This window comes from Hyalella azteca, unplaced genomic scaffold (genome assembly GCF_000764305.2).
Source record: "Hyalella azteca isolate HAZT.00-mixed unplaced genomic scaffold, Hazt_2.0.2 contig3170, whole genome shotgun sequence".
Classification (NCBI taxonomy): Eukaryota; Metazoa; Arthropoda; class Malacostraca; order Amphipoda; family Hyalellidae; genus Hyalella; species Hyalella azteca.
Genome location: NW_025933422.1, coordinates 96601 through 123509, shown reverse-complemented (window position 1 = coordinate 123509; position 26909 = coordinate 96601). Strand labels below are relative to the sequence as shown.

At 38.6% G+C, this 26909-nt stretch overlaps 2 protein-coding genes across 3 annotated transcripts; one reads left to right on the top strand and one right to left on the bottom strand.

The window, feature by feature from the left end:
* On the top strand, positions 1 to 4020 carry LOC108683349 (fibrinogen C domain-containing protein 1-A-like). 2 transcript variants are annotated; one of them, XM_018172660.2, is made up of 7 exons: positions 1 to 768; positions 971 to 1466; positions 1748 to 1849; positions 2047 to 2197; positions 2552 to 2654; positions 3100 to 3242; positions 3545 to 4020. In XM_018172660.2, the coding sequence occupies exons 1-7, from the start codon at positions 449 to 451 to the stop codon at positions 3739 to 3741; spliced, it is 1512 nt and encodes a 503-aa protein (XP_018028149.1). In that variant the 5' UTR covers positions 1 to 448; the 3' UTR covers positions 3742 to 4020. The 2 variants fall into 2 exon arrangements, with proteins under 2 accessions (XP_018028149.1, XP_018028148.1); XM_018172659.2 differs by having other exon boundaries at positions 3542 to 4020.
* Positions 4021 to 4095: 75 nt separating this feature from the next.
* On the bottom strand, positions 4096 to 26640 carry LOC108683336 (protein ECT2). The gene is made up of 16 exons (XM_047879492.1): positions 26267 to 26640; positions 20920 to 21044; positions 19118 to 19396; positions 18662 to 18871; positions 18206 to 18352; positions 17161 to 17295; positions 16279 to 16520; positions 15543 to 15641; positions 13935 to 14061; positions 13283 to 13471; positions 12793 to 13000; positions 12391 to 12551; positions 11928 to 12047; positions 11156 to 11269; positions 10676 to 10807; positions 4096 to 10142 (listed from the first exon to the last, which is right to left on the bottom strand). Exons 1-16 carry the CDS (start codon positions 26292 to 26294, stop codon positions 10032 to 10034), a joined length of 2427 nt encoding a protein of 808 aa, XP_047735448.1. The 5' UTR covers positions 26295 to 26640; the 3' UTR covers positions 4096 to 10031.
* Positions 26641 to 26909: the final 269 nt, after the last annotated feature.

Here is a 26909-nt window from a genome sequence, read left to right as displayed (position 1 = left end):
AATTCTAAATTTATTTATTTAATTCGATAGAAAATATTCTTCAAGAAAACTGTAGGAAAGCAAAAATTGATTTCTCCTTGAGTATTCTTCAAATGGCCTTGTCACTTTGACTAAATGCATCTAAATTTTAAAGGAGATTACAAAAGTAATTGGTATGGGATCACCAACTGCATCACGTAGTTAAAAAATTTGACGTTGCCAAGATATTCTTATTACGTGATTACAATTTTTAACACAAAGCTGAGAGGGCGCTACACTTGATAAACACCTCCTCTAAAGCCATCGAAAACTTCATTCTATGTGCCCGATTTTTGCGGAAAATTTTGTGTAGAAAAAGTGATCAGTTAAATAAGAGAAGAAGAAAAATAAGTCAACGAGCCGCTCACTAGTTATTTAATTTAGCAACAATATAACTGAATCTCACGAAAATTACTGAAAATCAAGCAAAATGAGAACTCGCGTGCTGAAAAAGTCTCAGTCAACTCCGTTTGATTTCACTGCAATTTTCAGTATCGAACAGATGAGTTCGTATCCAAGGTTATTATATTTTTTCAAAAATATCGAGTTCTCACGAACAGAGAAAATTGCTTTGGTAGTTTTACTGTTGTTGCTGCTGTGCTTTGGTTCAGCATCTGCAGAAGAGAGCATCAGCGATGGAAGCAGACCAAAACAGTCTGGCCAGCCGCTGCGGGTAGTGCCAATTTCTCAGCATATTGACCGCACGGTTCGTAATTCTCTCAAGACGATACTGCCAGCCATAAGTGCGAGGTGAGACTTTCGCAGCAGTGCTTTATAAGTTATGCATCATGGTTCAAAACAGAAACCTCTCTTTTAGCTTAATGTTTCAAATATTGCTGCCGTCTAATTCTAACGCGTGGTTAGGCATAGTGTTTCTTGAGTCAACTTTGGGTGTTTCGCTCATGGATTTCAGTGCAATAGTTACTATGGGGACAATTTCCTGTATTTTCAGATTTTGGTCGCAGTTGCAGCTGGTGAAGCGTGAACTCAGGAATGACATGCGGCGGATGACACATCTTCTTGAACAAGTCGCAGGCATTGCCCAAGCGCAGCCTGTCGGCGACCTCCATAAGGACATCAATAGGAGAACGGGTGGAGGTCATCTCCAAACGAGCGGCCTGGAAGTACCTCCAGAAACAGACGAGACCTCAAACGAAAAAATAAACCTTAGAGAAGAAGATATGCGAGCTACAGAGCAGTGGACCTCCGTGGCTTTTGAACGGAATCTCACAGAAACGGTGGCGAAGTTGGAGAAGTTACTGACAGAAGGACTAGTGACGCTCACGGAGGGATGCGTTAGGGAAGTCGAAGAAAATAATCAGGCTGTGATTGACCGTCAGAGAGACATCCTCAGGTCTCTGGAGCGCCTCCATGCTCGAGTGGACCGTCTTGATGGCAGGAGTCCGACAGCCGTACTGCCCAGCTTGCCCTTCCTGCCCAGCAGCCAGGTGATCAAAAAATGTCAAGATTTAAATAAGGTTATTCTGGTTGGCTACAAGGTAGGTGACTGTAATTTCTGTCTCACTTTCAATTTGATCACAAGTTTATTGCAAATGATTTTTTCACGTACATCTATGTAGTTGAATATTTGTGGAAAAATTGTCACATTAGAATGTTAAATATCAACGCATTATTTCACTATTGAAGAATTTTGGTAAAATAGTTATCTGAATAAATTCTATGGATTTAACATTTTGTTCACCCTAAAACGGACGAACAACACGTGCAGGTTTTGGATCCTCCTCGTGAATGCCGCGAGGCTCAGCAGCGCCGGGCTGCGGGTACGGACGGCGTCACTCTCATCTCGCCAAAGCGTCCGCTTGAAGATAAGGTACCGAACTAACAAAACGACTAAGCAACGACAGATGAGTATAGATCGAGCACATGATGCACATCACACCTAATGCATTTTTTATTTTACATCGCCATTTTACATATTGATGTAATTAATGAAGTTCATGTTCCATCCATTGCCAAATATTTCAATCTGATTTAGTTGCAACTGTTTCCTTACATGACTGTTTGCAGCCTCGACGCGTGCGTTGTGACCAGACCACGTCAGGGGGCGGGTGGACTGTCATGCTTCATCGGCAACAGCAGGAGCAACAGCTCAACTTCCGCAGAGACTGGCGGGAGTACGAAGAAGGCTTCGGTGACCCCAGTGGAGAATACTGGATAGGTGCGTGTGTTGAATACCTGCTACCAGTAAGGAATGTTGGAAATCGGGGATGCATGCCAGAGACCAGCATTGTGCTGAAACAGTGTTGGTTTAATTAAAGTTCGTGTGGTGATATAGGTCAATTGACTACAGCTGCTTAGGTGCCAGGATGACAATGTATATAGCACTTAGATGATTAATGTTGGCTCCAGGGCTGATTTGAGAGTTAATTTGCTGGTCTACGGCTGCGCACCCGAAAATCGGAGGGTAGGCGCTAATTTTCTTTTTGAAATCGAAAAGGAATGAAAAGTTGATACAAAAATTGGGCCTGTGCCTGATAGTGTCTGAATTTCAGTTTTATTTTGATTTTCGAAGGCTTGAAGACTTTGCACGAGCTCACCCGTTCCAACCCCTTCGAACTGCTCGTGGTGATGGCGATCGGGGACGAAAAAGCCTCAAGCTTCTACTCAAATTTCAGGTCAGTCTTTGATGGCACTTGGATATAATATCCCCAGCATGAACTTAGGAGTGCAATGATCTGTAAGGAATGGCGTTATATCAAATGGTTGCCAATTAATTTATAAGATGCGAATCACTGCCCGAGTTCACCATTTTTTCGAACATTTAGGAAGGGGATTTTCATTCACCGAGACGATATAAACTATGAATAAACGAGCATTTACATGTACGCAATGTAATAATGCCAATACTCTTTATTCAATGTGGCAGTATTCACTAACACGTTCTCATGCCAACTTGAACATGTAAGAGAATTACTAGTAACACTCCATATAGAATAGAAGTGTCGGCACTGAAGAAATAGGCCCATGGCCTGTTGCATCTGACTAAATAAAATAAAACGTGTCGATGTGACTGTCGCTATACAATCAGAAATGTGAACAATCACGACTGTAATGCTGCAGTGTGGGTAGCAGTTCTTCGCCAGGCCGTGGCTACAGACTCAGGGTCTCCGACTATCACCACAACAGCACGGGCGGCGACGCGCTGTCTTACCACAGCGGTATGCCCTTCACCACATATGATGCCGACAATGATATTGCTAAAGGTAAATTACGAACCTCTTCATTGGGCAAGAAATAAGCTGGTTTATCCATAAACTCGTTCAATAATATGGATAGGCCAAATTGTTGGCTTTTTACTTCTTAGCTTGCCATTAAAATGACGCAGTGATGTTTCCAGTATTATTTTTTGATAGGAAACTATATTTAATTGGCTTGAATTTAGTTGTAACGTTGGATTTAATATTTCAGGATAGTGTTATCAATGTCAGTTAATCAGGTTCGATATAACGTATGCGCACTTCTTGCCGCATAACCACAGCTCTTAGGACGATATTTGTTCAAGGAGGCAGTTGCTCGCTGTGGTGCGGCGGAGGAGGTTGGTGGTACAACTACTGCTTCTACGCTAACCCCACGGGGGTGTATCCTCCCCCCAGCCTCACCAGGACCACGGAAGGGGATGCGTACCTCGAGTGGAGGACTTGGCAAGGATACTATGCGTATTTGACGCAACTCACCATGATGATCAGACCGAAGACCCACTGAACCTACCCAATTAATTGTCATTCTCGTGGTGTGAATTGAACCTTTTGTGACAAATAGTCGTTCCAGTATTTCTAAGAACAGATTTTGATACAGGGAGCCACTGATAAACTAGACGTATCGCTGTTCACAAAATGAAACTTTCGATTACGACACGAGAGATTGATAGTAACGAGCGCCAAATGAGTCGAGTTCGTGGAGACGACCAGCTAACAGGTCGTAGAGTTAATGTCTGAGTTATGTTGAATTTTTATTATGATAATTTACAGAATGACGACGAAACTATTTTTACTATTAGATCCTTCACAAAATTCTAACAAAGTAAGGAAGTTGAAGGGTAATAGTAAAGACAAGGCGCGTAGTCATGATTTTCATTAGCTAAAAATAGGTTTTGGTGGACAGGTTCAGTAAAGGCGAAGGTTCAAGAGTAACAGCGATATAAACAAACCGCATCAGACGGCAGTGATGCACTAATTGCCAGCATTATTATGATTATAAAGACGTGTTTAATGAGCAATACAAAAAGTAACTGGTAATTGCGTCATAACGAAGCAATGCTCGGCACCATATTCTTAGACATGCCAATTTGAACGCGGCGACGTGATCACATAAATTCACACAATTCACCAATAAATGTGCAACTAAAAAAGATGCCTTTACTCGGCGATATCGCTTGCGGTAATCAAGCGCATATCTTCATACTCAAGTTTGTATGAAAGATACGGGCAAGGATGAGTGCAAAAATTGATGAAGAATGCATTAAAAATAATCAGCTGCCGAAAATTTACAAGATTTTCAAACGAATGATTCGAAAGCACATAATGAGTATATACGTTATCGACACAAATAAACACAAAATATCATTCGTGTGATGAAATAAATGTCTTGGAAGAGCCATCATTTCATCTAAATAGCATTAATTAAAGATCCAGAAAATGAAATACATTTAGATATACAATTATCGATTTAGAAAATTAATATCCGGAGTACACTAAATATATACCTATTGGGGAACCATTGTTTGTCAATAAATCATACAACGTATGTGCTCAAACAGCGTGATTATCATTGTACTTATGCGAGAATAAAATAAAAGTTCGTAAACTAAAAATTGATCGCACCGATGGGATGAGAATATGAGTTTGCTCGTAACTCCCGGTAATTTGAGATGAGCCGGGCTCTTCATGTCTTGCCGGGCAGGGAATGAGCGCGACTGAGTTGATCACAAAAAGCAGAATTACAGCTCAACTAACCTCGAAAAGTTTCGATAACATATCACTTTTTTAGGTTACGGAGAATAACACTTGAGAAGAGTAGATGTTCAACATGCATACGTTTGTTCTACTCCTAGCGTTTAAAACTTTGGTTAAGTACGCTCTATATTTATCGTGCAGTAGGTATAAAAAGTGATGCTCCGATACTAGGGCAGATAAGCAATAAAATGTACAGTTCTTTCACATTAAGAGGAGTTGTTGCATGGTGAAAAAGTTCCTCTCGGTGAGGAGGAAAACAACCATATAACGAGTAAACTTAAAATACCATGTCACAAAATATTAATCGAAATAGAAAAAAAAGTCAATAGCCAACGACCAAAGCTTGTGAACGTTCGACAAGCATGCAAGTTGGCTTAGAAGTCTTGGAACTTTGTGAAAGTTTTAGATGCTCTACTGGACCTGCTGTGTACACGGTACAAGAGTATATACTCTTGTACCGTGTCTGCACTAATCGTTGTTACCGTAATCAGTTTTTACTGTAGGGCCTCGGGACAATCATTGATATCGCCAGCTGTGATGCTAGCTCGTGTGCACGACTCAACATTGAAACATGAGCATATTTCAGAAATTTGTTCCAGCGTTTACAGTCGCAACAGGTCATGGATAGTTTCATCAGAAACAAATAACAGAACAGTCTTGAACAATTGAAAAAATAGAGTTGACATACAACGTTTGATAGTTGTTCAGTCATACGTTAACTCACAAGACCTGCACACAAGCTACGATTACAATTCAAAATTTGTAAATTGCAGATCTTTCTCAACTACTTGTTACAAAGCGCCTAAATAAAAATACGATTATATACAACGAACTAGGGTACAAGGAGACACGCTACTTTATTTACAAGGTCAAAGAGTTTAACTTTGTGATAAGGGCCGATAACCGCTGTCCGTATTTTGTACATGTAAAAGCTAATGACTACGTTCTAACTAAAGCGACTACCAAGTAGAGGAGCAGATATTACGATGTACGAGTAGTACCGTATGTTTCAATCAGACGACATTGGATCTGGTTGCGAGTAATGCTTGCGGAACGCCTCATGAAGTGAAACGAATTCGAATGTGAATTAAATATTAAATTGGAACATGGCTTGAGTATCAATCTCTAACGTAACTCACTCATATCACGGAAAGCTTTCAATTCAAACAGTTCATAGAGAAAATTGTTCCACGAGTTGTCACTAACTTATCATAATAATATAACAGCAAACGAACGCCTAATCATCACATCACATAGGAGAATCATTACATTGTGACCGTCTTTCACGAGTGGGTGGCACCATTGCCGGTGACTTGGAACAATTTCGTACACAAGCTGAATGCGATGCCTAGAACAAGTTTTACAGAACAAAGTACCTAATACTCAGTGCGCCGCCGTGAGTTGGGCAGATACAAAATCATCAGGGTAGTTATTTATTTACACATGAAACTGACCCCCCAAAAAAAGTAAATGCAGAGACTTAACAACTTAAAATGTCGTTAACTGGAACTGGGACAAAAGCAACGATTAAGAGATTTCATGTAATACGTATGCGCTTATAGACACGTTCAATTAACGTGTAATAACAAACAGTTGGTGCACTATATCGTACATCTCCCTATAGATGACCTAGATCGCAACGACAGACGCGGTTTCCAGGGAGTTGTCATACGAATTTATCGCTCAATTGTCGACGCCAATTGTTACAATTTCCCTAGCTCATTGGTGTAAAAATACAAGAATAGTTTACACAAAAACTTGTATGATGGCGCCGGACTTAAAGTTATGATAGCGGAAAATATATGATATTACAAAATATATATTTAGTGAAGATAAGCGACTTTTATGATGCATGCTTCATACCCATAACACCATTCACGTGCACTTAGAAAAAAATCTGCGCCGTGTCCAAATCCCCAACTTTATTTTGTCGAATATACATCGAGACAGTGAAACTATGATGCCTCATACCGACAGATGAAGTAACGCAAAGAGCAGCGCAAACACAACACAGCCTCACGATGTCGCAGTGTTATAATACTCGCTAGTTGGTACCACCGTGCAAACTTTGAATAAGCAAAAAAAAAAAAGTTATATTAGCAAAATGAGCACTTGGCACCAGAATTTTAACACAGGACGTTCAACTTGAATGTGAATTTGGTATACCGTGAATAAATCAAGTGGTCATTAATAAATCTTTCCGAAGTCTTGAATGATCAAGACATTGTAAGAAATCAAGACCCGGTTTTTTTCAGAAGATCAGGCAGCAGAATAGTTTTGCTCGAATGTAGGTAGATTATGACTTTTTATCGAAATTAAGAGCAGCAATATGTTGTTAGTTTGCGTTAAGCACATAAACGCTCGTGAGAGCGAGCAGCGTTTTTTGAAAACATTACGTTTGAAAATAGGGATATAGACGATAATTCAAAATCAAACAAGGCGAAAAAGATGTCCAACGAATACGCCGAGAAAAAAAATCTCCAGAAGAGCATAAAAACATCAGATGATAATTATAGAAGCAAAGATAAAAAAAGTGTTACATTTTTAGGAAAAGAATAGCTGCGAAATTTCTAGGTCGTCGTTGTTCCATCTATTAATAATCCAGACAAAATCCGTTCAATATTATTTGTAATCGGAATTATGTATCAAAACCCGTCCTCCTTGCAACACGAAGAAATTTTCTTACAGTTCACTTTGAGAGTCTTGAATAACAAGGTAACAGAGCATTACGGGACAAGTATATGCCCATGAAAGTATTCCCTAAAAAATACCACTTGGTGACGAGGGGCGATTTATCAGCCACTTTAACATAACAAGAAAATAATATAGAATATCAAGGGTGATATATAAGAATGTTTAAATTAGTTGGCACTTCCAGCGCACAGTATACTGAAAAACGGACATAGTTCGCATGTCTAGAAATATATTCCACGAAATACAAAGCGTTGCTTAGAAATTTCAATCCCAGTTAGCGGGATGGCAAATAATTATCTTTGTATTTGTTGACGTGGCATCCTAGTAGTGTACTGCAAGTTTCGAGAATTGCTGTCCTCTGTTAAAAACGAGATGAATTCGCTCGGTACGACACTGACGTATACGTTCGTTCTTGGCCCAGTAACGCACTAAACTATTTAGTTAAGCACGGCAGAAAAAATTACTTGGGAACATACATTACGATGATCCAAGCATGTTTTATATTTATGACCGAATACAGGAAAGAAGAGGTTCATACCCTGCCGCGCCAGACCGCGTAGATTATACGGTCTGGCCAGACCGCCAGACCGTATTCTGCCGCCCCGCCAGACCGCGTACATCATGAAATGCTTCCGTAATAAATGATAAAAGGAACGGTATTGGACGATAATAGTTATTGCCACGAAATTAGTAACCGGTAAAAGATGCGTTGATGGCCACCGGAAACTAGAAAACTTTCATTCAAAGGCAGTATGAAATGTAAAGCTGATAGTCCAACAAAATTGACGCTCTGTAATACATGGCTGATTCGAACTGAGGAGACAAATGTTAATACACGAGTAGCAAATGTATTAGAATTATGCACAGGAAATTATGATGACAGCCTTTTTCCTTCATTTTGATCAAGTTTACTGTTAATAGATATAGGTTACTCTTGAGTGCACTCCACGCTCGCTTTGTTCTAGGAAGTTGAGCTGCTCCCGTCCAAACAAGGAGGAGGCAAGTCCACGGCTTCATTTTATCACTGAGACCGTAGATGAAGAGCACTACACTCGAGCGATCTCATGAGATATACCTACAGTTCTCGAGTTGAGTACATACTATGCTTGGATAAGACGTGTACAAGGTGACACTTGTAGTGATACTCTAGCAATATTTATGCACTGGATACTTCGCTAAACGTTCAAGGCATGCGACTCTTTCCGTACATGAAGTACTGGGTCTGTTTATTTCATTCCTCTTTCATGAAGAGAACATACAAACGTTAAGCAGAAACACATCGCCATTAGCTAATTAAACATATTCAATTACGCGAAATTTACAGATCTACATACTTCTCAGAAGCATCATAAGAGGTAAAAAATATCATTTAAACTGTTATTGGCCGCTTGCTGTTCTGCCATTGTGCAGGCAGTCAATTTCAGCGGCATTTGAGACAGATGTGATTCCAGTCTCGTCCTCAGCATGGACGTTAACGGAGGCCTCTACCAATTCAGTGGCCACATCTCCATTCTTGCAAGATTCTGGATTACTGCCGCTTTTACCGGACAATCTTCTTTGAGACCGCCGGCACTGTCCTCTCCCTTCGTCCTCTTCTCTGATGATCCCGCAATCACCAGGAACATTATTTTCTTCTATGCTTCCTTTACTAGCGCTTTCGGTACTTGCTGAACCATTATGGGCAACGGATGCTCGTCTTCTGACGTCTACTTCATCTACTCCTGTACTGGGGAGGTCTTCCCGAGAACTCACTGCGGGGTCAAGAAAGAAACAGTCAAGCAGGACGCTCGCGTTGTCTTCATTAACGCTCTCGCCGCTGCATTTTCTTTGCACCTCTCGTCTGTTCAAGCTACTTGTCTCTTCTTCGTCATAACTGGGGCCTTGTTGAAATGAAATAGCTCCGCTGCTCCCAAATGTGCTCTCGCTCTCCGTTCTGCAAAGGTCTCTTCGTACTAGCCGCTTATCTGTGATGCTCATCACCGAAGATTTGCGAATGGAACCTTGGGCAGATTGGATACTCTCGGATTCCTCGTCGATCCGCGACTCCCTGCCGCCACTAAACACGTCGTCAGCACTTGCAGCATGAGCTCGCAGGTCCACACTAGGGTCAACTGCGGTAGCTGCAGTCCCGCGCTTATCTGCTTCCTCAGCAGAGGATGAATGTTTAACTCTTCTGAACTTTTCTTTGAATGATCCGTCTCGAGGCAAGCGAAAGCTGCCAAGTCTCCTGACGGAAGTGGATCCCTGAGGCGCGACGCTCCCTGTATCACCGCCGACCGCTGGCGGGTCAGTGCACACTTCCATGATGGTGGAGGTGTTTATACGAAGGGAGCGCCGCGATGATTGTCAAAGATTTTTGAGCGGTAAACGCCGCCGCGATGTGGGAGTTACCATGGCGTTCATTCCACCCATTGTGGAGGAGTTGGGAGGAGGAGGAGTGCCAGTCAACGACAGATCCTGCTATATGTTACAAAAATTAGACATGGTATCAAGTTATCTATATTAAGTTAACAAGAAAGATTATATTTTGCCCGGACAAAGTATGAGCTGAGGTATCAAAGCAGCTTGACACATTACTGATAAGCAAAAATTAGACGAATAATCGTAAATAAATGTGAATGATTTTAAACATGAAGTAAGAAATCAGATTATGACACAAAATTCGAAAATGTTGTGCGTTCTGGAAATTTTAAGTGCATGAATGCATTCCTAACGGGATCTTTCAACAAACAATGACAGCAAAACTCACACAAACCAGTGGTAGTACAATGAGAATAGATGACCAGCCCATCACAGTATGCTAATAAATTAGTCACATAGGAAACAAAAATCCTGAAAACGAACAGCTCATCAGCCGCCCACTCTAGACTGTAATATACTTCATATGCAAATAAGCAGCGTACAAGAGCAAGCATTGTTGATAAGCCCGCACAGTCAATTTACATGGTGGCAAGATCAGGGATAATATGGCCGCGGGTAGCATTTCTCACCGCAAGATTGGTGACGGAGGCAGCGGCTCTCATGGCAGGGTTGGGGAGCGTGGCGAAGGGACTCATCACAGTAGACACGGCGCGCTTCAACTTCCCGCCAGGACTCTTGTTGAAACTGAATGCTCGACTCACCTGATTCAACATAAATGTGTTGATGCACCTAACAGTCTCAAGCAAAAACTTTGCCATGAAAAAGAGCATTCCTTTTTTGGAATATAGATATTTTTTTGGATGATAATAAATATCTTTTTTGGATAATATAGATATTTTATCAATATCTATATAATCAATAAAATATTGGTTACAATATCTTTAACCATCTATAAGGTCATAAAAATTCTAACAAGAAAAGAAGGAAACTCCATATGTCACGAGATAACAGCTACATAAGTTTATAATTTATGCCACTGGCACACGAGTCCAATAAAATACGAGTGTGTTTCATAGCTGCTGATTTGCTACACAGTAGAAACTGCTGACCTTGCGTCCAGTGCGAGCAGCGAACCGTAGAGCTTTACTCAGAGACGTGGCGAAGCCAACGTCACTGGACTCGATGTCCAGATGGTGCGGGTCCATTGGTACAAGAAAATTCTCCTATGGAGTGTTCAAAAATTATTGCCATGCTCCAGTATTTTACAAGACTTGCGGAGAAATTAGCACAATTCAATGGATTATCACAGCTTAAATTCTTATAATAATTTACAAAAAAGTAACATTTGCTTCTAAAATGATTTGAAATCTATGAGAATATAGGTCCAAATACAGCACAGTTACTAGCTGAACAAGACAATGTCAAATGATAGCGCGTGTGAGGTTCAGATAGAATGAATTGTTTAGAAAGAGAAATACGAAAGCTGAAATAGTAGAATTATTCACCACTCACCTGGATTGCATTCACTGAGTGCATGGAAAGATAGAACGCAAATAAATATTTTGTGAAAAAATGATTACCCCAACTTCTTGAGTAAAACAGGAATAAACATTTTTAGAATCATACACAAATCACAGGAACTTCATGAACACAGACGTTAGGTAATAAGTGGAGCTCATCTAACAAGTTTCGGGGAAACGCAGGCGGCAATAAGAGGTGCTCATCTAACAAGTTTCGGGGCAACACAAGCGGCAATAAGAGGTGCTCATCTAACAAGTTTCGGGGCAACACAGGCGGTAATAAGAGGTCCTCATTTAACAAGTTTCGGGGCAACACAGGCGGTAATAAGAGGTCCTCATCTAACAAGTTTCGGGGNACAACCTCAAGGACATCATTGAAGACGAAGAGAGTTAAGGAGTCGCCGCGCCCACTGCACGTATCGCTGAGCTCGGTCGCGTCCGCGCGGCTCACATACGTGCGATGCGACGCTACCAAGTTCGGCTGCAATCAAACATAGATTTTTCGTGTTGATTAATTGTTATATTAACAACAGTTTACAAGATTTGTAGAGATTCTTTTCTTACACAAAAATAGTTGATCAGATTATCTTGTTTTAGTCTAATATAATATAAATAGTCATTCGACTATTATCTATTATTACTCCATCGTACCAATTTCTAAAATATTTTCAGTTTATGGTTTTAATGCAACTCAAACGACAAGAGGAGTTCAATGATAATTTAAGGTGGAGTGAGGAAGTTTAACTTATGTTGTAGAAGCCAAGTGGATAAGTTATCACTAGAATAACTATTCTATTGATTAGTAGCCAAGATGAAGAACTCACTGGACAGTATTCAATATCATTGTGTATCTCAAAAAGCTTGAGTTTTGCTTCAGTTTTGCGCTTGTTGTCGTTGATGAAAGTCATGACAGACTTGATCTTGTCGAGTGCATTGCTCAACGCCGTGTGATCGTTATGGTTGCGGTCCGTGTGTTTCAGCATATCTGATGAAATATTAATTAATTAATGCAAAATAATTTCACAAGCATACATACCATGTCAGAAAAAACGCAGAGAAATATAATTTTGATACTAAATCCATGCGCAAACTAATATATTGTTACGGATATAGATATATTATTTCAGGACACATATCAATACATCATCATAAGATACGTGCGGTATAAAAAACTCAAAAGCTAAGAATGCTTTATCGTGTGTGTTGGGACATGTTTCTGGGCTGACCATTGAGCAAGAGACTCATGGAAGGCAGCCGCTGCACGGGCCTAATCAGCAGCTCCTGGAAGCTCTGTCTGCTGCACTCTGGTTTGCTCTGGGCGATCTTCAAGAAAGCGTGGAAACGCGGTCGCTCGTGACAGATCTTTTCCAGCATCTCCTTGACGTTTTCAAAATAATTTACAAATGGTGGGTAAGCTTTCTCCAGGTCGTCGGACTGTAAAAAAATTGGAAACGATCAATTGGTAATTTTTCAATATCTGGTATGGGTTTAGCGTAGGTAACAGTTTTAGACTATAAAAAACAATTAATATTGAGACTTGTAAATATGATCTAAATAAAATCCAAATTTAAACAGCATATTTACTTACATAAGACTTACACTTATTTACTATAAGACTTACAGCATATTTATAGGACTTAGAAGAAACTGATAGAGTACCAGTACATGAAATAAAAAAATTGACCAGGTATAATCCTTTATACATTAGAGACACACATAATTGAGTATTATTTGTCCAATAGACGCGTCAGGATGCCAGTTGTGTGCAAGGTGTAGGAAGTCGTTACGCATTTTGGTGTGCACGTCGTGTATGGGCGGCAGATGACCAAAAATATAGCGCAATTCCTGACTGTCCAGCAGAGGCCCTCCAGGTTGGCTGTCGTCTTCCAGAGGCTCTTTGATAACCTGCAAATATATGAATATGAAGCACACCGAAGAAGTCAGTTTTATATTAGCAACTTTTAATAAGAAGAATCGAGTGGATTGCTTCTTTAAATAAAGTTTGGCAGACAGCTGCACTGAGAAATGGGATCAAAATTCAAGTGAGCGCGAGATGAAAAGTTTTGTCCGTGACAATTGACTACACGAAGGATTTTCATTAGCATTATTCATACATAATGTATAATGCTATATTTCTTACATAATAAAAATAATTACAAACGACCTAGCACATTAGTTAGCCTACATTAAGCAATCTGTACACTAGCTTACCTTGATGAAGGAGTCAATACCATGCATGCCATTGCATGAAATAATTTCTTTCTAGTCTGACTGTTACTTCAAGAATTGAAAAAAAAAACATTTCAGTCAGTCACTATCAGACATCAACCCATGAGACTACAGGTAAAGAGTGAAGCAGCAGCCCCACCTTGTTGATGGTGTCCAGGATGGCCACATAGTTGCACTCAGTCTTGACGAGTTCATGGAAGACGCGCTGTCGAGGCGTCAGGTGCTTCAGGTCCGTGGAAGGTGGTGACAGCGGCGTCTTCATTGCACTGTGTGGACAATGGTCAACTTGTTAACATTATATTTAAATGAGAATTAATATCATTCAGGGTAAACACAAAACTAAAAAACGTTATACAATTCAATATGAATACACAACGAAGTAATGCATTTACAGGACGCCGATACGAGGGCGAATGCTATAGCCAGCAGCCAAATGTATTGTTCTAATCACACTCCTTGCAGCGTATTATTTGTATCAACTTTCTACATATCGTACATACGTTCTATACTATCATACAGATCGAAAACTTATAAACCTAAAATGAACAAATTATTAGGGCTGATAAGGTGTTAATTTTTGACACAACGTACTCAGATGACAGTCGCTAGTAGGACGTGTGTATGAGTGTTGCAACAAAGGGAAAATGTTTCCTGTAATCAACTTTCCTGAAGAGAAGATACAAAATAGGAGGCGGCTATGTTCACTTCAATATAATTTACTAGATCTCTACTAGGCCACTAGGTTCTGATCTCTACTAGGCCACTTGACTTCACATAAGTGAACGACAAAGGCTGTCAGATTGCCCACACATTAATCAGTCAGGATAAACCTGACTTTCCCTTAGTTCCTGCTTGCTTAAGGTTCTTGATTTGTGTAAAAGAACATAACAGCCAGAATCTCGCAAGCACAAGCATAGATATAGGCAACTGAACCATTCCTGAAAGAGTCATGATCCATTCGTTTTGAAGATATTTAACAAGACAGAAGTTGAAGACAAAATACTATAATATTATCATTTATCAATCAGAGTGTAAGCTTGAGTAAACTTTCTATTCAAACGTTTATAAGAGAGGCGCGTGTCAATGATAATAAACCAGAAATTTACTCAATTCTCTTCAATAACTTCAGGTTACTCAAAGAATTGAATTTTCATAGAGAAATTGCTAAAAACAGTCAGGCTATTGTGCTACTCGTGCACAAGGCTTTGCTACCAACACCAAAAGACGTTATTGTGCAAACTAACGTACCTTTGGTTTCTGGATGTGTATCAACATTTATTTGGAATTGGATCAAAAATGTTTCACTTTGTCGGATTGAAGGGAATTCCCGTCTACATATAATCAATTGCAGCGAATGCTTTCATGACAATAGATAATGTTTTTTACTCCGCTTTCAAAGTGTCATTTTTCTGAATGATGAATTTCTCGTGTTTACAAAATAAAATCATTAATTGGAGAGACCTCTTGAGGATCATACTGTCTCTTGCCCGAATATTAATAAGCAGGTTAGGAAAGGGTATGGACAGGCATAATAATAGCTGCATATAAAGCCAAAGTGCAGAAGAAAGCCAAAGCTGCCAGCAAACTCGAATATTTTTTCAAACAGAAGAAAGATAAACAGCATGAACGTTTGTTTTACATTATCTAATAGATAAGGTTTTAATACTTCTGATCTAATAGGCAAAATCCGACCAGCTGTCATACCATTGCTGATGGGGCAGGTAGGTGTAACTAGTGGGACTCTCACCTGACGTTTTGTCCCGCAGGCGTGTGATGGGAGTCGTCCAGTAAGGAGCCGTCACCAGAGACGTAGGATATTAGGTCTGCCACTGATGACCGCCTCTTACTGAAATACATGGAATCTCATTCAGTGCTTGCATTATTTTCGGTTTGTTTGCAGGAAGAATTCCTTGGGTACTCTGGTACCTTGGATACCAAGATAACATAATATTTTATCGGCTCGTCTCCGCATTCGGCAAGTCAAGGACACATTTATCGTTCAATATAGTAGAGCTATTCAGCCTCACGTGCAAGAATAGGAATTAAATGCTATTTTTATTGTAAGCAATTTAACCGAACGTAAATAGTTAAAAGGAAATTGAAGGATTTCTAATAATGATGTGAAACCGGATCAGCATTAAAAGCTGAAAAGTAAGAATTAATATTCGATTTATGAAGTGAGAATGAACGCAATTACAAATGCGAACAAAAATAACAAACTAAACGAGTTTATCAACAAAAAAATCTATAACCTTTTGGAGTACTACCTTACTCAATTCTCTCATCAACAAATTGATATATTTAGACTGGAAACCAATCGTCCAGTACATTCAATGAAATTCTAAGTAGCACGGCGCGGCTCAACAAAAATATGCAAAGATTCAACACAAATGTGGTAAGCAACAGAGTTTGGTAGTTACGACAAACAACAAAAACTTAGTGAAGGAAAATTGTGTCGCTGAGCGTAGGAGTGGAAGACAGACCTGGCGGGGAGTTGGAGCTGCGAGCCAGGAGCACAGGGGCTGTCATCAGAGGCCAGCTGCTGCATGGTCTCCCGCAGCCTCTTGCGCCTGCGAGACCGAGACCTCGGCGTCGCTGGAGAGAAAAGACCACCTCGCTCTCCTCCCGCCGCCGCCGCACCGCCACCACCACCCATGCCGCTGGCTGGGGTGGTGGTGGAGTTGCGGGGCGACGTCACGCCGCCGGGCCCTCGCTCCCCAACAGGCTGGGCAAATAAAATGTGTTAATGTTCTGCAGTAGCCAGATAATGAACACTTACATGAACATCGTGGCTAGACTAGGGTCGTATTCAACGCGATTTCTTATATGGTTTGAATATTTATTGCACTTTTGTAGCTTTAATATCATTAAAAATTGTATTTATGAATAATATTGATTAAAGTAATTCAATATTCAATATTGATTTAAGTCACTGTTAAAGTTGCAAGCATTATATTTCTTTTGTTTGATAGCAGAGATCTGTAACATACTCATAATAAAGCTAATTACAAGATATCATTAATCATTTTTTTAAGAGACAAAAATTACCTCACGTCAATTCATTCTATTAACGACAAATTATGAAAAGCAATCACAATGACAGAATCATCAGTGCTATTCGTCTGAGATTCATTAAATTGCCGTGACATCTACATTAAAAAAAATTCTAAAACGCATAACCACTAACTTAGCACCGTAAACGAATTAATGAGCAAACTAACTGATGTCAGTAACTTGATGTGTACACTGCACAAGTCACAAGATAAGGATGGACAAACGTCAACCATATCAAGGGCTACAATTATAGCGAATAGAAAATACAGAGATTTTTACAACGCCCTCAATAATATGATTGGAAGACTCACCACTTCGAATGTGTAGAGACTTTCATTTGCACAAGCGTTTATTTGAATGGAGGCCCAGAACCATTCTGCCTTAACCACGTGGGCCTTTGGAGGACAGTCCGGAGGTTTTTCTTTGACGCGCTGGTCTTCCAGCACCTGAAAATTGAATTCAGTTAATAACTCCTTAGATTAACAGGGGACTTTAAATGCTAGAATTAAAGAAACTTGGTAGTTTACTGAAACATACAACTGCATATCTACTGTCAGCATTTCGTGGGGCTTCAGGAACTTCGGTACCTTGCTAGTCAGGATCTTGTGTACACTTCAATGTTTGATGGAGTGTAGAAAGAGATACTAAAGAAAGAATACTTTTGACAGGAAGTTGTTGAGATAAGCAAATGTAATAAGGAACCATACTGACAACACAAGTTTAGGATTTTCTCCTCTGCATCGTCAACCTGCACAATTCTAACTGTCATTCCTGCCTTCTTGAATATTCCCCTTACTTGAAAAGCATTCTGGCCAACACGGACCAAAGCCTTCAACGTTCCCCACGCCTATTGGTTGCCTTCAGGGAAGATCAGCAAGCTGCGGCTCGAGGAGCAAATATAGATGAATTCACCCCTGCCTTATCCATCGTTATTTTCAACTAGGACCACTTGACTCGCCTATTGTCTTCTTGAAGACAGTGCTGGTCTTCTTGACTTGCCAACCAGGACCAGCATCTTTGCCAGACATCAAAATCATCCCACCTCATCGCTTCTTTTACAACGCTTGGCCAATCAAGTCTCTTTGCATTTTGACAATCTCTCCATTCTGACCCTTTCTCCATTCCCTTTCCTACCAACCCTTCTTAATTGTTGCTTACTCATTCATAAATTTGAACAAAATCGAGTGGTTTTGCAATGTAAATATAGACGAGGCTGCTATTTTTTTGGCACTCCTATATTACTCAATGCTAATCTTCCAACAGCCCCAACATGTCGGCCACCTGATCTGCTCACCGTACACCCAGGACCGTAGGTGCAACAAACAGCAATAAGGAACAATAACCATAAATACGTACGACGTGAGTGGCTGATTTGTCTTTGAGCTCCGTAACGGTGCCGCTGTTTTGATCCAACATGCGCTGCATAGTTTGCTGGTCTTCTTCATTGAAACCCACTAGCACAACACGGAGGTTGTGGAACACGCCAAGGTAAAACTCTTTCTCCTGAAGAAGAAGAAAATTTCAAACTCTATTTATTAAAGAGTTGAGAATTTATTACGCAATTCATTCTGCTAGGCCAGTCATCACATTATGATGATACTCAGTTGCATCCAAAGTAATAATTACCAAATAATAATACAATTAAAAAATAATACGATCATCTATGAATTGTTTGTCTAATTATATAAATATTGATTGCCACACAGAATAATCAGCATGTTTCCCTTTTATCGGAAATTAATAATCAAACAGAATAAAATTGACTGATCACATTCAATCAAGAGTTGAGGTTTCTAGAGTGAAGTCTCCTACCATGTCAGTATTGGCAGCACGGGCGCCAATATCGTCCCTATGGGCCCAGGCGGTGTCGACCCACTTTTGTGTCACCACAGGAATGCCAAACGTGACTGCATACTGATACTTGTCGCCTGTGGAGCACACGGCTATGAGGTGCGTCACTCTTTCGCCCATCTCGTTCTTGATGCTTCCACCCATCATGTGAATCAGACGCAACAACCGGGCCTAAGGACATGGTTCAAAACACTGCTGACAAATTATAAGTAAAAAGGAAGCGACATGGCATTAAGGTGCACAATTTTTAAGCAGGATTTAAAAATTAATCAACAACATCAGCAATAGCTTCACACACTAGGTAAAAAGCTACATCAAGTTAAAAAAATGTTCAAGGTAAACCACGAAATTAGGTAAAAAGGTACATCAAATTAAAAAAAATGTTCAAGGTAAACCACGAAATAACACAATTCTGACCACATCATTTTTCCTCTTGAATCCTGTGAAGACAACAATGCAGGAGCGCATGACGTGGCAGTAAACAGGTCGTGTGTGCAGCACAAGTGAAGGAGTTACTCCGTCCTGAGTGATGGCCATGTCCAGCAGGGCAGGCTTCCCCAGTATCCTTGATGTGACCTCGTGCAGAGCGGCGTACTCAGGGCTCTCAAAATCAGCCACCACAAAATATGTGCAGTGACTCTGATCTGCTGCATATTCAAGCCCATTTTCTGACGTCACCACAGGTAGATGGAATTTCTGCAATTCAATCAACAATTAATAATATAACAACTATCAAGCATTTTCAGTACAGAAACACTGCTCTCTTGAACACCACAGTGCTGTGATGTATGGATGCCTGCAAGGTGGCGACACTTAAGTTCCCCTTTGTTTTTGTATTTTGCCCATTACCTCTCACCCATTTCCTAATTTATTTAGTAAGCATTATTGCACTTCCAGTGCCTTTGAATTCTTGATACACCCAACATTGATATCATACTGCCCCATCCCATCAGATACAGTACAATATATCAGTACCAACATACATGAACTCAATCAATAGCCTTTGAAGCCAAAATAATAATAATGATGAAAAAATAAAAATGTTAATATAGCATGTAACCATGTGCATAAATATCTATGCAATATAAACTCGTCAAAAAATGCAAACTCCTTGCTGCTTTTTCACATAACTTTTGAAGAAAGAGACATAGCACTTAGAAATTTGTAACAAAATTTGATTTTTTTAAGCTGCATATGCACAATACTTTTTAGGTTTGTGTTGTTGGCTGTCTTTAACCAAGAAGCAAAATTTAGATGCGTCGAAAATATAAAGCAAGTGGGAGTACCTAGTCATATTTATATCATTGTGATGTGTCATAAATAGTATAGAGCATGTGAGAGGACCTTGTCACATTTATAACATTGTGATGCGTTGTAAATATAGAGTAAGTGAGAGGAACTGGTAATATTTATATTGTTGTGATGTTGTAAATTAGAGCAGATCTGAGGACAGCCATATTTTCAATATAAAAAGGAGATTTTTTTCATTATTTAAACAGAATTGAATTTTTTTGGGCAGGACAGCACTCTACTCTTCCACCAAATAAATGTTGCTTGTATGAGTAAGTGTAATCTAAATAATCAACTTCTGCACTTTTTATTAATAAAAATGATGACAAATGAAGTTTGGCATCCCATAGAATCCACTCTCAGAGTTTAAATATTATCTATACATATTTTTAGATAATGCCATTTATTTGCAACTCGTGATTTTTTCCTGATAATAAATTTCACTGATGCCATTTTTCTCTAAATAACGTACTATGAAAAATTCCCCCCACAATAGATCCATGATATTATTAATATTTTGGCTTACAAAGTAGTATGCCATCAGCAACATTTGATGAGCAAAGTAAATAAGGAGCACAATAATTTAATTCTTGATGGTGCAAGCCTGTAGTGATCAAGTGTAGATAAAAACTGGAACACAAGTCAAGTGCTACACAAAAGGTTACATCTTTTATCTAGTCCTACACAAAAGGTTACATCTTTTATCTTCAAGTTATTGAAGTTGCAATGCCCTAACACTTGATAGAATCTAAAGCAACCTCATTGTGATGTCAGTAATTAGAAAAAATTTCCATCTTTATAGCAAATTTGCAGGAAACAAAGTCAAACTGTTTTTTAAAACATTAACTGTAAGCAAAAATTGGTTGAATTTCAACTTTTTATGCTCAAACCCCAAAAGTTTAGGAATAACATATAGGCATTGTATATACCTGAGCTGCCTGGAGAGTGTCCACATCACTGGCCAGTTGGCCAACAAGGCACAGCCTCAGGTCTGCTCGGTTGGAGGTGGTGGTCAGAGTGGTGGTGTTGCTCAGGTGACTCACCATTGTGTCGTCTGTAGAGAAGTGTGCTGCAATTAGATATCTAATATCAAATAACAAGAAGACCACTATAAAAGAAACACTTTTCTCATTGCACCAAGTTATGCAGATGAACTCTTTTGCTCAAGAAGATCCACAGAAATAAACATATATTCATAGCTTCAACTTCAAGTAAGTAAATAAATGATCAATATTTTGCACAAGCCCAAATTGACATGAATAATGCACAAGCAGTTAAAAGTGGTATATAACAATATTCCAAATAACTTAGATTATGGAGTGAATCCATTCACAAAACTACCAACTGTAAGACTATACTGATCTTCATTTGAGTGCATTTCATCAATTACCCTACACTTAATCGAGCAGTTTTTTCCTAAGGTTTCTAAATAAATAAAATATCAAATTTAATACACAGCTTAGGATGTTAGGATATGAGCTAATAGTTTTAGCAAGATTCCTCACTACTACTTAACATAGCTGACCCTTCAGAATCATATGACAGATTAACCCTTCAGCAAGCATGTTACCATAAACTGCAACAAAATATATTAGCTAAAAAACGTCTATGTGTTCTCTTGGTTGGTAGGAGACTTGGCTATCATGCCTGAAGCAAATGTCAACCATCCAATTCTTGTTTAATGATAGAATCAACCTCCTAACACACTCATTTAAAGAAAGCTGTTGTTGAGATGATTTATGAATTTTTGATGCTCTAATTGATGAGCATCTGAATTGATGTCTTTTTTATTTTTTAATGATAAACATAGAAGAATCTTTTTCAATTAATATCAGTAATTTGATGATAATGAAGCATATTGATGTTAGATAGTTGATTTTATACACATATCAGACATCATTATTTTCTATGTTTTATAATAGATGGAGCATAGTGAGCATAGGTACTAAATTCTCAAATTTTCATTTATACCTGCAAAAAAATGTTCAGGAGAAAGTATGTACATCTTAGAATTCTTCAAGCTTACTTCAACTACCGTCAAACGGGGTAAAAAGGGACAATTTTGAGCATTTTTTGTTAATAACTTCTTACCATGAAACATTTCAGAAACAAGTTTAAGCTCATTTTATAGCTCTTTGCAAGGGCTATCCAATGGCATCTCCAAAAAAATTCCATATGCTATTTGTAAGGTGCCAGACAGAAAATAAAACCGTCCCAATTTACCCCTGTGAACGGGATAATCTGGGACACTTGCAATAAAAGTTAATTTTAAAACGTTTGAAGCATGCAGAGTGTACACATCCATTACTAACAGTACTCTGAAGTCATCCTCTTTCATTATAGATGATGTAGATGTAAAATAAATGACATTTTCTGTTATTTTTACTTGTTTTTCCTTGATATGATATTACCATATTCATTAATTACCGTATTATTAATGTGATATTACTGTATCCATGGACATGCCATTGAGCATTGACAACGACCTTTTCCACTGCAAGCTTCATATCAGCAGCCATGTAGCATTTCTTCTGTATCTGTAAGCTCACAGGATGACTTGTAATTTTGCACAATTTTAATCTAGTCAAGTGATTCCACTATAACAAAAAAGATCATGAAAAACATACCTGAAACTGAAAATAATGTTTTAGTTGCACTTTTTTTTCCAAAATTGCACTTTTCACACTTTTTTTCAGCAATTTTTTAGAGATAGTAAATGTTTGATTTCTTGACTGGCTTCATACATAATAGATAATAAAAATGTTGAAGTTTACGCCACTATTTTTAGTTTTGCAATATTTTGATTAGTTGGGACGCGTGTCTCGACTTACCCCACCCTTCCCTTTTTACCCGGTTTGATGGTACTTAGTGTTAAAAGTCTAAATAGCTGCATATTCCTATGTCTGACAACCAAAGAGTCAAGCACTGACAGAAAAAATGTTTTTAGCTACCCAGTAATTTAACCTGTGGAAGAGTAAAAATATGTAAATTATGGCTTAGGTCAAGTTCACAAGTACCTATCTTCCTTACTATCAGGAGAATTGAGCCTACCATTTCCAACATGATGAGTGTCATAAGGAAAAATAAATGAGGGCTGTATGAGCAACAGCAATAATTATCAAGTTGACAAAAAGTTCAGTGAAGGGTGTATGTATATATGAAAGTTCAATAAACAATCAGAGCATGTTTTTTATTAATAATCTTCTTATTCGTTTTTTAAACGAGTCCAAAATTTCTTGCTGACACCAGGAGATAAAAAAGCAGGTTACCAAATGGCATTTTAATGGTATGCAAAATTAAAAAAAAAAATAATTTTATTATCAAGCCGGTAAAGGTTTTGCAACACTTGATATTGAACTTTTAGAAATAACAGTAGTACAGATCAAGGTTATTGTGGAAACAATTTGAAATCTAAGCTTAAATTACTCGGAAAATAATTTCAGCATTTGGACAAATCCTGTAGTCTGGAGGTTGATAGCTGGAGTCCCATCCTTAATGATGAGGGCCTCCGCTATAGTGAGTCTCTTAGCGTTGGGGCATCACATGACAACGCTGGTGCCTTCTTCCAACACCATTTGAGTGGTGGTCTGTTGGGCTTCTTCCATCAGGAGGTTCCTAATCCACCAGATTGAAGGTGGCATGTGAGATGTTGGCTTTTGTCATAGTTGTGACTTGTGAGCCCAATGCATCCATATTAGGGAGAAGTCTACAACTTTCTATATTGTGGGGAAAACTTGTAGACTACATAGGTCTCTTGAAAACCTCCTGTTTTTGCAGGGGTTATTGTTCAATACAAGACTTGGTGTTTTCTTGTTTTTATAATAGATCAGTAGTTTAATTTTATTATTATTTATGCTTATGATGTTTGAAGGGTGGATTGAAGGTTGTGTTCATCTGCTTTATAACTGCTCGTCATTTGATTGTTGTAAACTAGTAGATGGTTTTGACATTGGCATCAGTCTCTGGTTCATTGATGAGTCTGGTTTGGTTTGATTGAAATTTGAAAATTTCCATCTAAATTGTTCTAATGGCAAACCATTATTGACTAAGATTCTTTTGCAATTTCTCAGCTCCATATTTATTGTAAAAGACACTTAGTCAATGCTGGGTTTGCCAATAGAACAATCAACACAGAAATTTCAAAAGTTTGATCAAACCAAAACAGACTCAACAGCAAACTAGAAACTAACTCCTGTTTCAAACCAACAAGGCTATGTCATGCTCTGCCTCTGGCACTAATGAGGAAAATATCTACTCTCTGAACTGCAAATGGATTTGTGAGCCTTGGCTTCATAGATTTGCAGCCATTATTCCATTTCTTTCAGCCCTGAATTCCATGTACCAGCAACAAAGAGCCATTGACAAGCAGAAACTTATTTGCCAAGTCCATACTGTGCATGTGTTATCCCAAATCTCTAATTTTACCCTAAAAACCGTAACAATAACATTTGTATTTACTTTAGAGACAACTGAACATGTGATATTGCAGTCTGACCACTCTGACTTGACTGCAACTATTCTATCTCTAATAAAACCTTTTGGGTTGATTCATTATATATGCAGGATATTTGTGCGGGAGCATGGCACTAAGCAAGCGAGGAAAACATCTACCTTTAAGGCCACAACTAGAGGTTTCCTGCCACTTCCAGAACCGCAAGATTTCTGCCAGATGAATTACTTCCTATCCAATTGTAAACATAAGTGCACCATTTGTCAGCAAGATAACAAATGTATTAAAAATTTGTCACATTGAGCTGCGAGATTTCAGAAAGAAATAGGAAAATTCCAATCCTTCACGGCTCAAAAAATTCAGTCGCGGCTCGCCAAGTAGATATATTCCATGCCTGACTAAGCAAGCGAGGAAAACATCTACCTTTAGGGCCACAACTAGAGGTTTCCTGCCACTTCCAGAACCGCAAGTACTCTGCCAGATGAATTACCTCCTATCCAATTGTAAACATGAGTGCACCATTTGTCAGCAAGATAACAAATGTATTAAAAATTTGTCACATTGAGCTGCGAGATTTCAGAAAGAAATAGGAAAATTCCAATCCTGGCAGTGGCACTAAGTATATACTGTGTACAGTATATACTTAGTATACAAACTGTACATTCTTAGTGGAAATATATATATATATACTTCCACAGTATATATATACCCTAAGGATATACTGTGGAAGTTGAAAATTTTATGAAATGACACGTTTGTGAAGCACCATTTCTTCAATAAACAAAATAATATGATATTAGAGCCACAATATTTTAGAAAAAAAGTAGGACTTACCCCAACTGGCTCTGGCATAGAATTTACTGTAGGGTAAATGCACTATATTCCGACACCCCTAGACTTTTTCCTTTATATTAAGCTTGGTCTTAGTTCCATTCATGCGTAGATGGTTGAAATAGTGTCATCATACTATTCGCCAGATTGCGATCATACTATTGCGCGCCAGATTTCTGCAAAACACTAGGTCTAGGGGAAAAATGTTAAGGTCCGCAGAGCGAAAGCCAAGTCAACTAGTGAGAACATCATAACACGTACCTATGAAAGTTGATAGTTGACCTTGCTTTACTAAATAGTGATAAACTGTTTGTGTAGAAATAATATCATGGTTTGAGACTTTTAAATGGCTCTGTGAATATATTAGGAATCCTTTAAGTATGCTTGTATTTGCTGATTTTAAGTGGTAAATAAAGTAATAGATGATTGATTCAAGAGACGTTTTACACACATAAAAACTAATTCCGACACAGGGTGTCAGAATTACGACACACAGGGTGTCATTTACTGTCGTATTCTGACACAGCTCACACAAGGTGTCGGAATTCCAACACAGGGTGTCAGAATTACGAATTATGATTTTGAAGCGCTGTCAGTATAATAGCCAATAGGCATTAGGCAATAAATTATTGCCTAATATAATATTTTAAAAATAGGCATCAATTCTATTCATTCATAAGACAAGTTGGAATACCTATTTCAATCTAGATTTCAGTTTCCACTGATTCAAGCATCCAAATATAAAAAAAATCAAGGATTGCAATGAAAGTCAAAGGCACAACTAGCATTTTTATTGGGTTAAGTAGCCTATTTTAATTGTTACATTATATTATTGAAATGATCTAGGTGGTACTGTAGTCAGTGTAGTGTAATGACTATTGAGCAAATCCCAACTTAAACTTGCTGTCTTGCTGACGGAGCTGACCTGACCTTAGCGCTTAGCCTATACCTAAATTTTATAATTAGAAAAACATTAAAAGCACTAGGCTTCTCACCTAAAGAAGGCTGCTTGCTGGAATCCATACTTGAGAGTTTGTGACATCGGACTTTAACGAAATTATTTGGCGCACGATGTTTACACTACGTAGATGATTATAACACTACCACTAGAGTAGGTAAGCAAGATGAATTTTAGTGGCTTACAAATTCGTGCCGCACCAGTAAAGTCCATAGGCTACGCATAGAATTAGACTGAACTTTAGGCATGACGATTATTCATCAATGAAAATCATTGTAGAAATTATATTGTATGAACTAAACATAAAAATATTGTCAACAAAAATGATAGCCTAACACGTTGCTTCAACATCAGATCCAACTGGAATCATATTGAATAACAACAGAAAACGGAAAGCCTCAACGGAAGACATCATAAACAGCCACCGAAGATGAAAAGCTTAAAATCATTAAATAAATATCAAGTAAACTTGAATTTGGAAATAAATTAGCACAATAATATTTGATCAAAGGTTTACAAAGACAAATTTAGAAAAATTCGGTTTAAAGATATAAAAACATGATGAAATGGTATAATTTGAACTGATGTCTCGTTGACAACTGAGCATCGAAAGAAGAATTTGCCGCTGCAAAATTTGAAACGTGAAAATGTTAATGGAAATGGGGATTTGTATTTGAGAA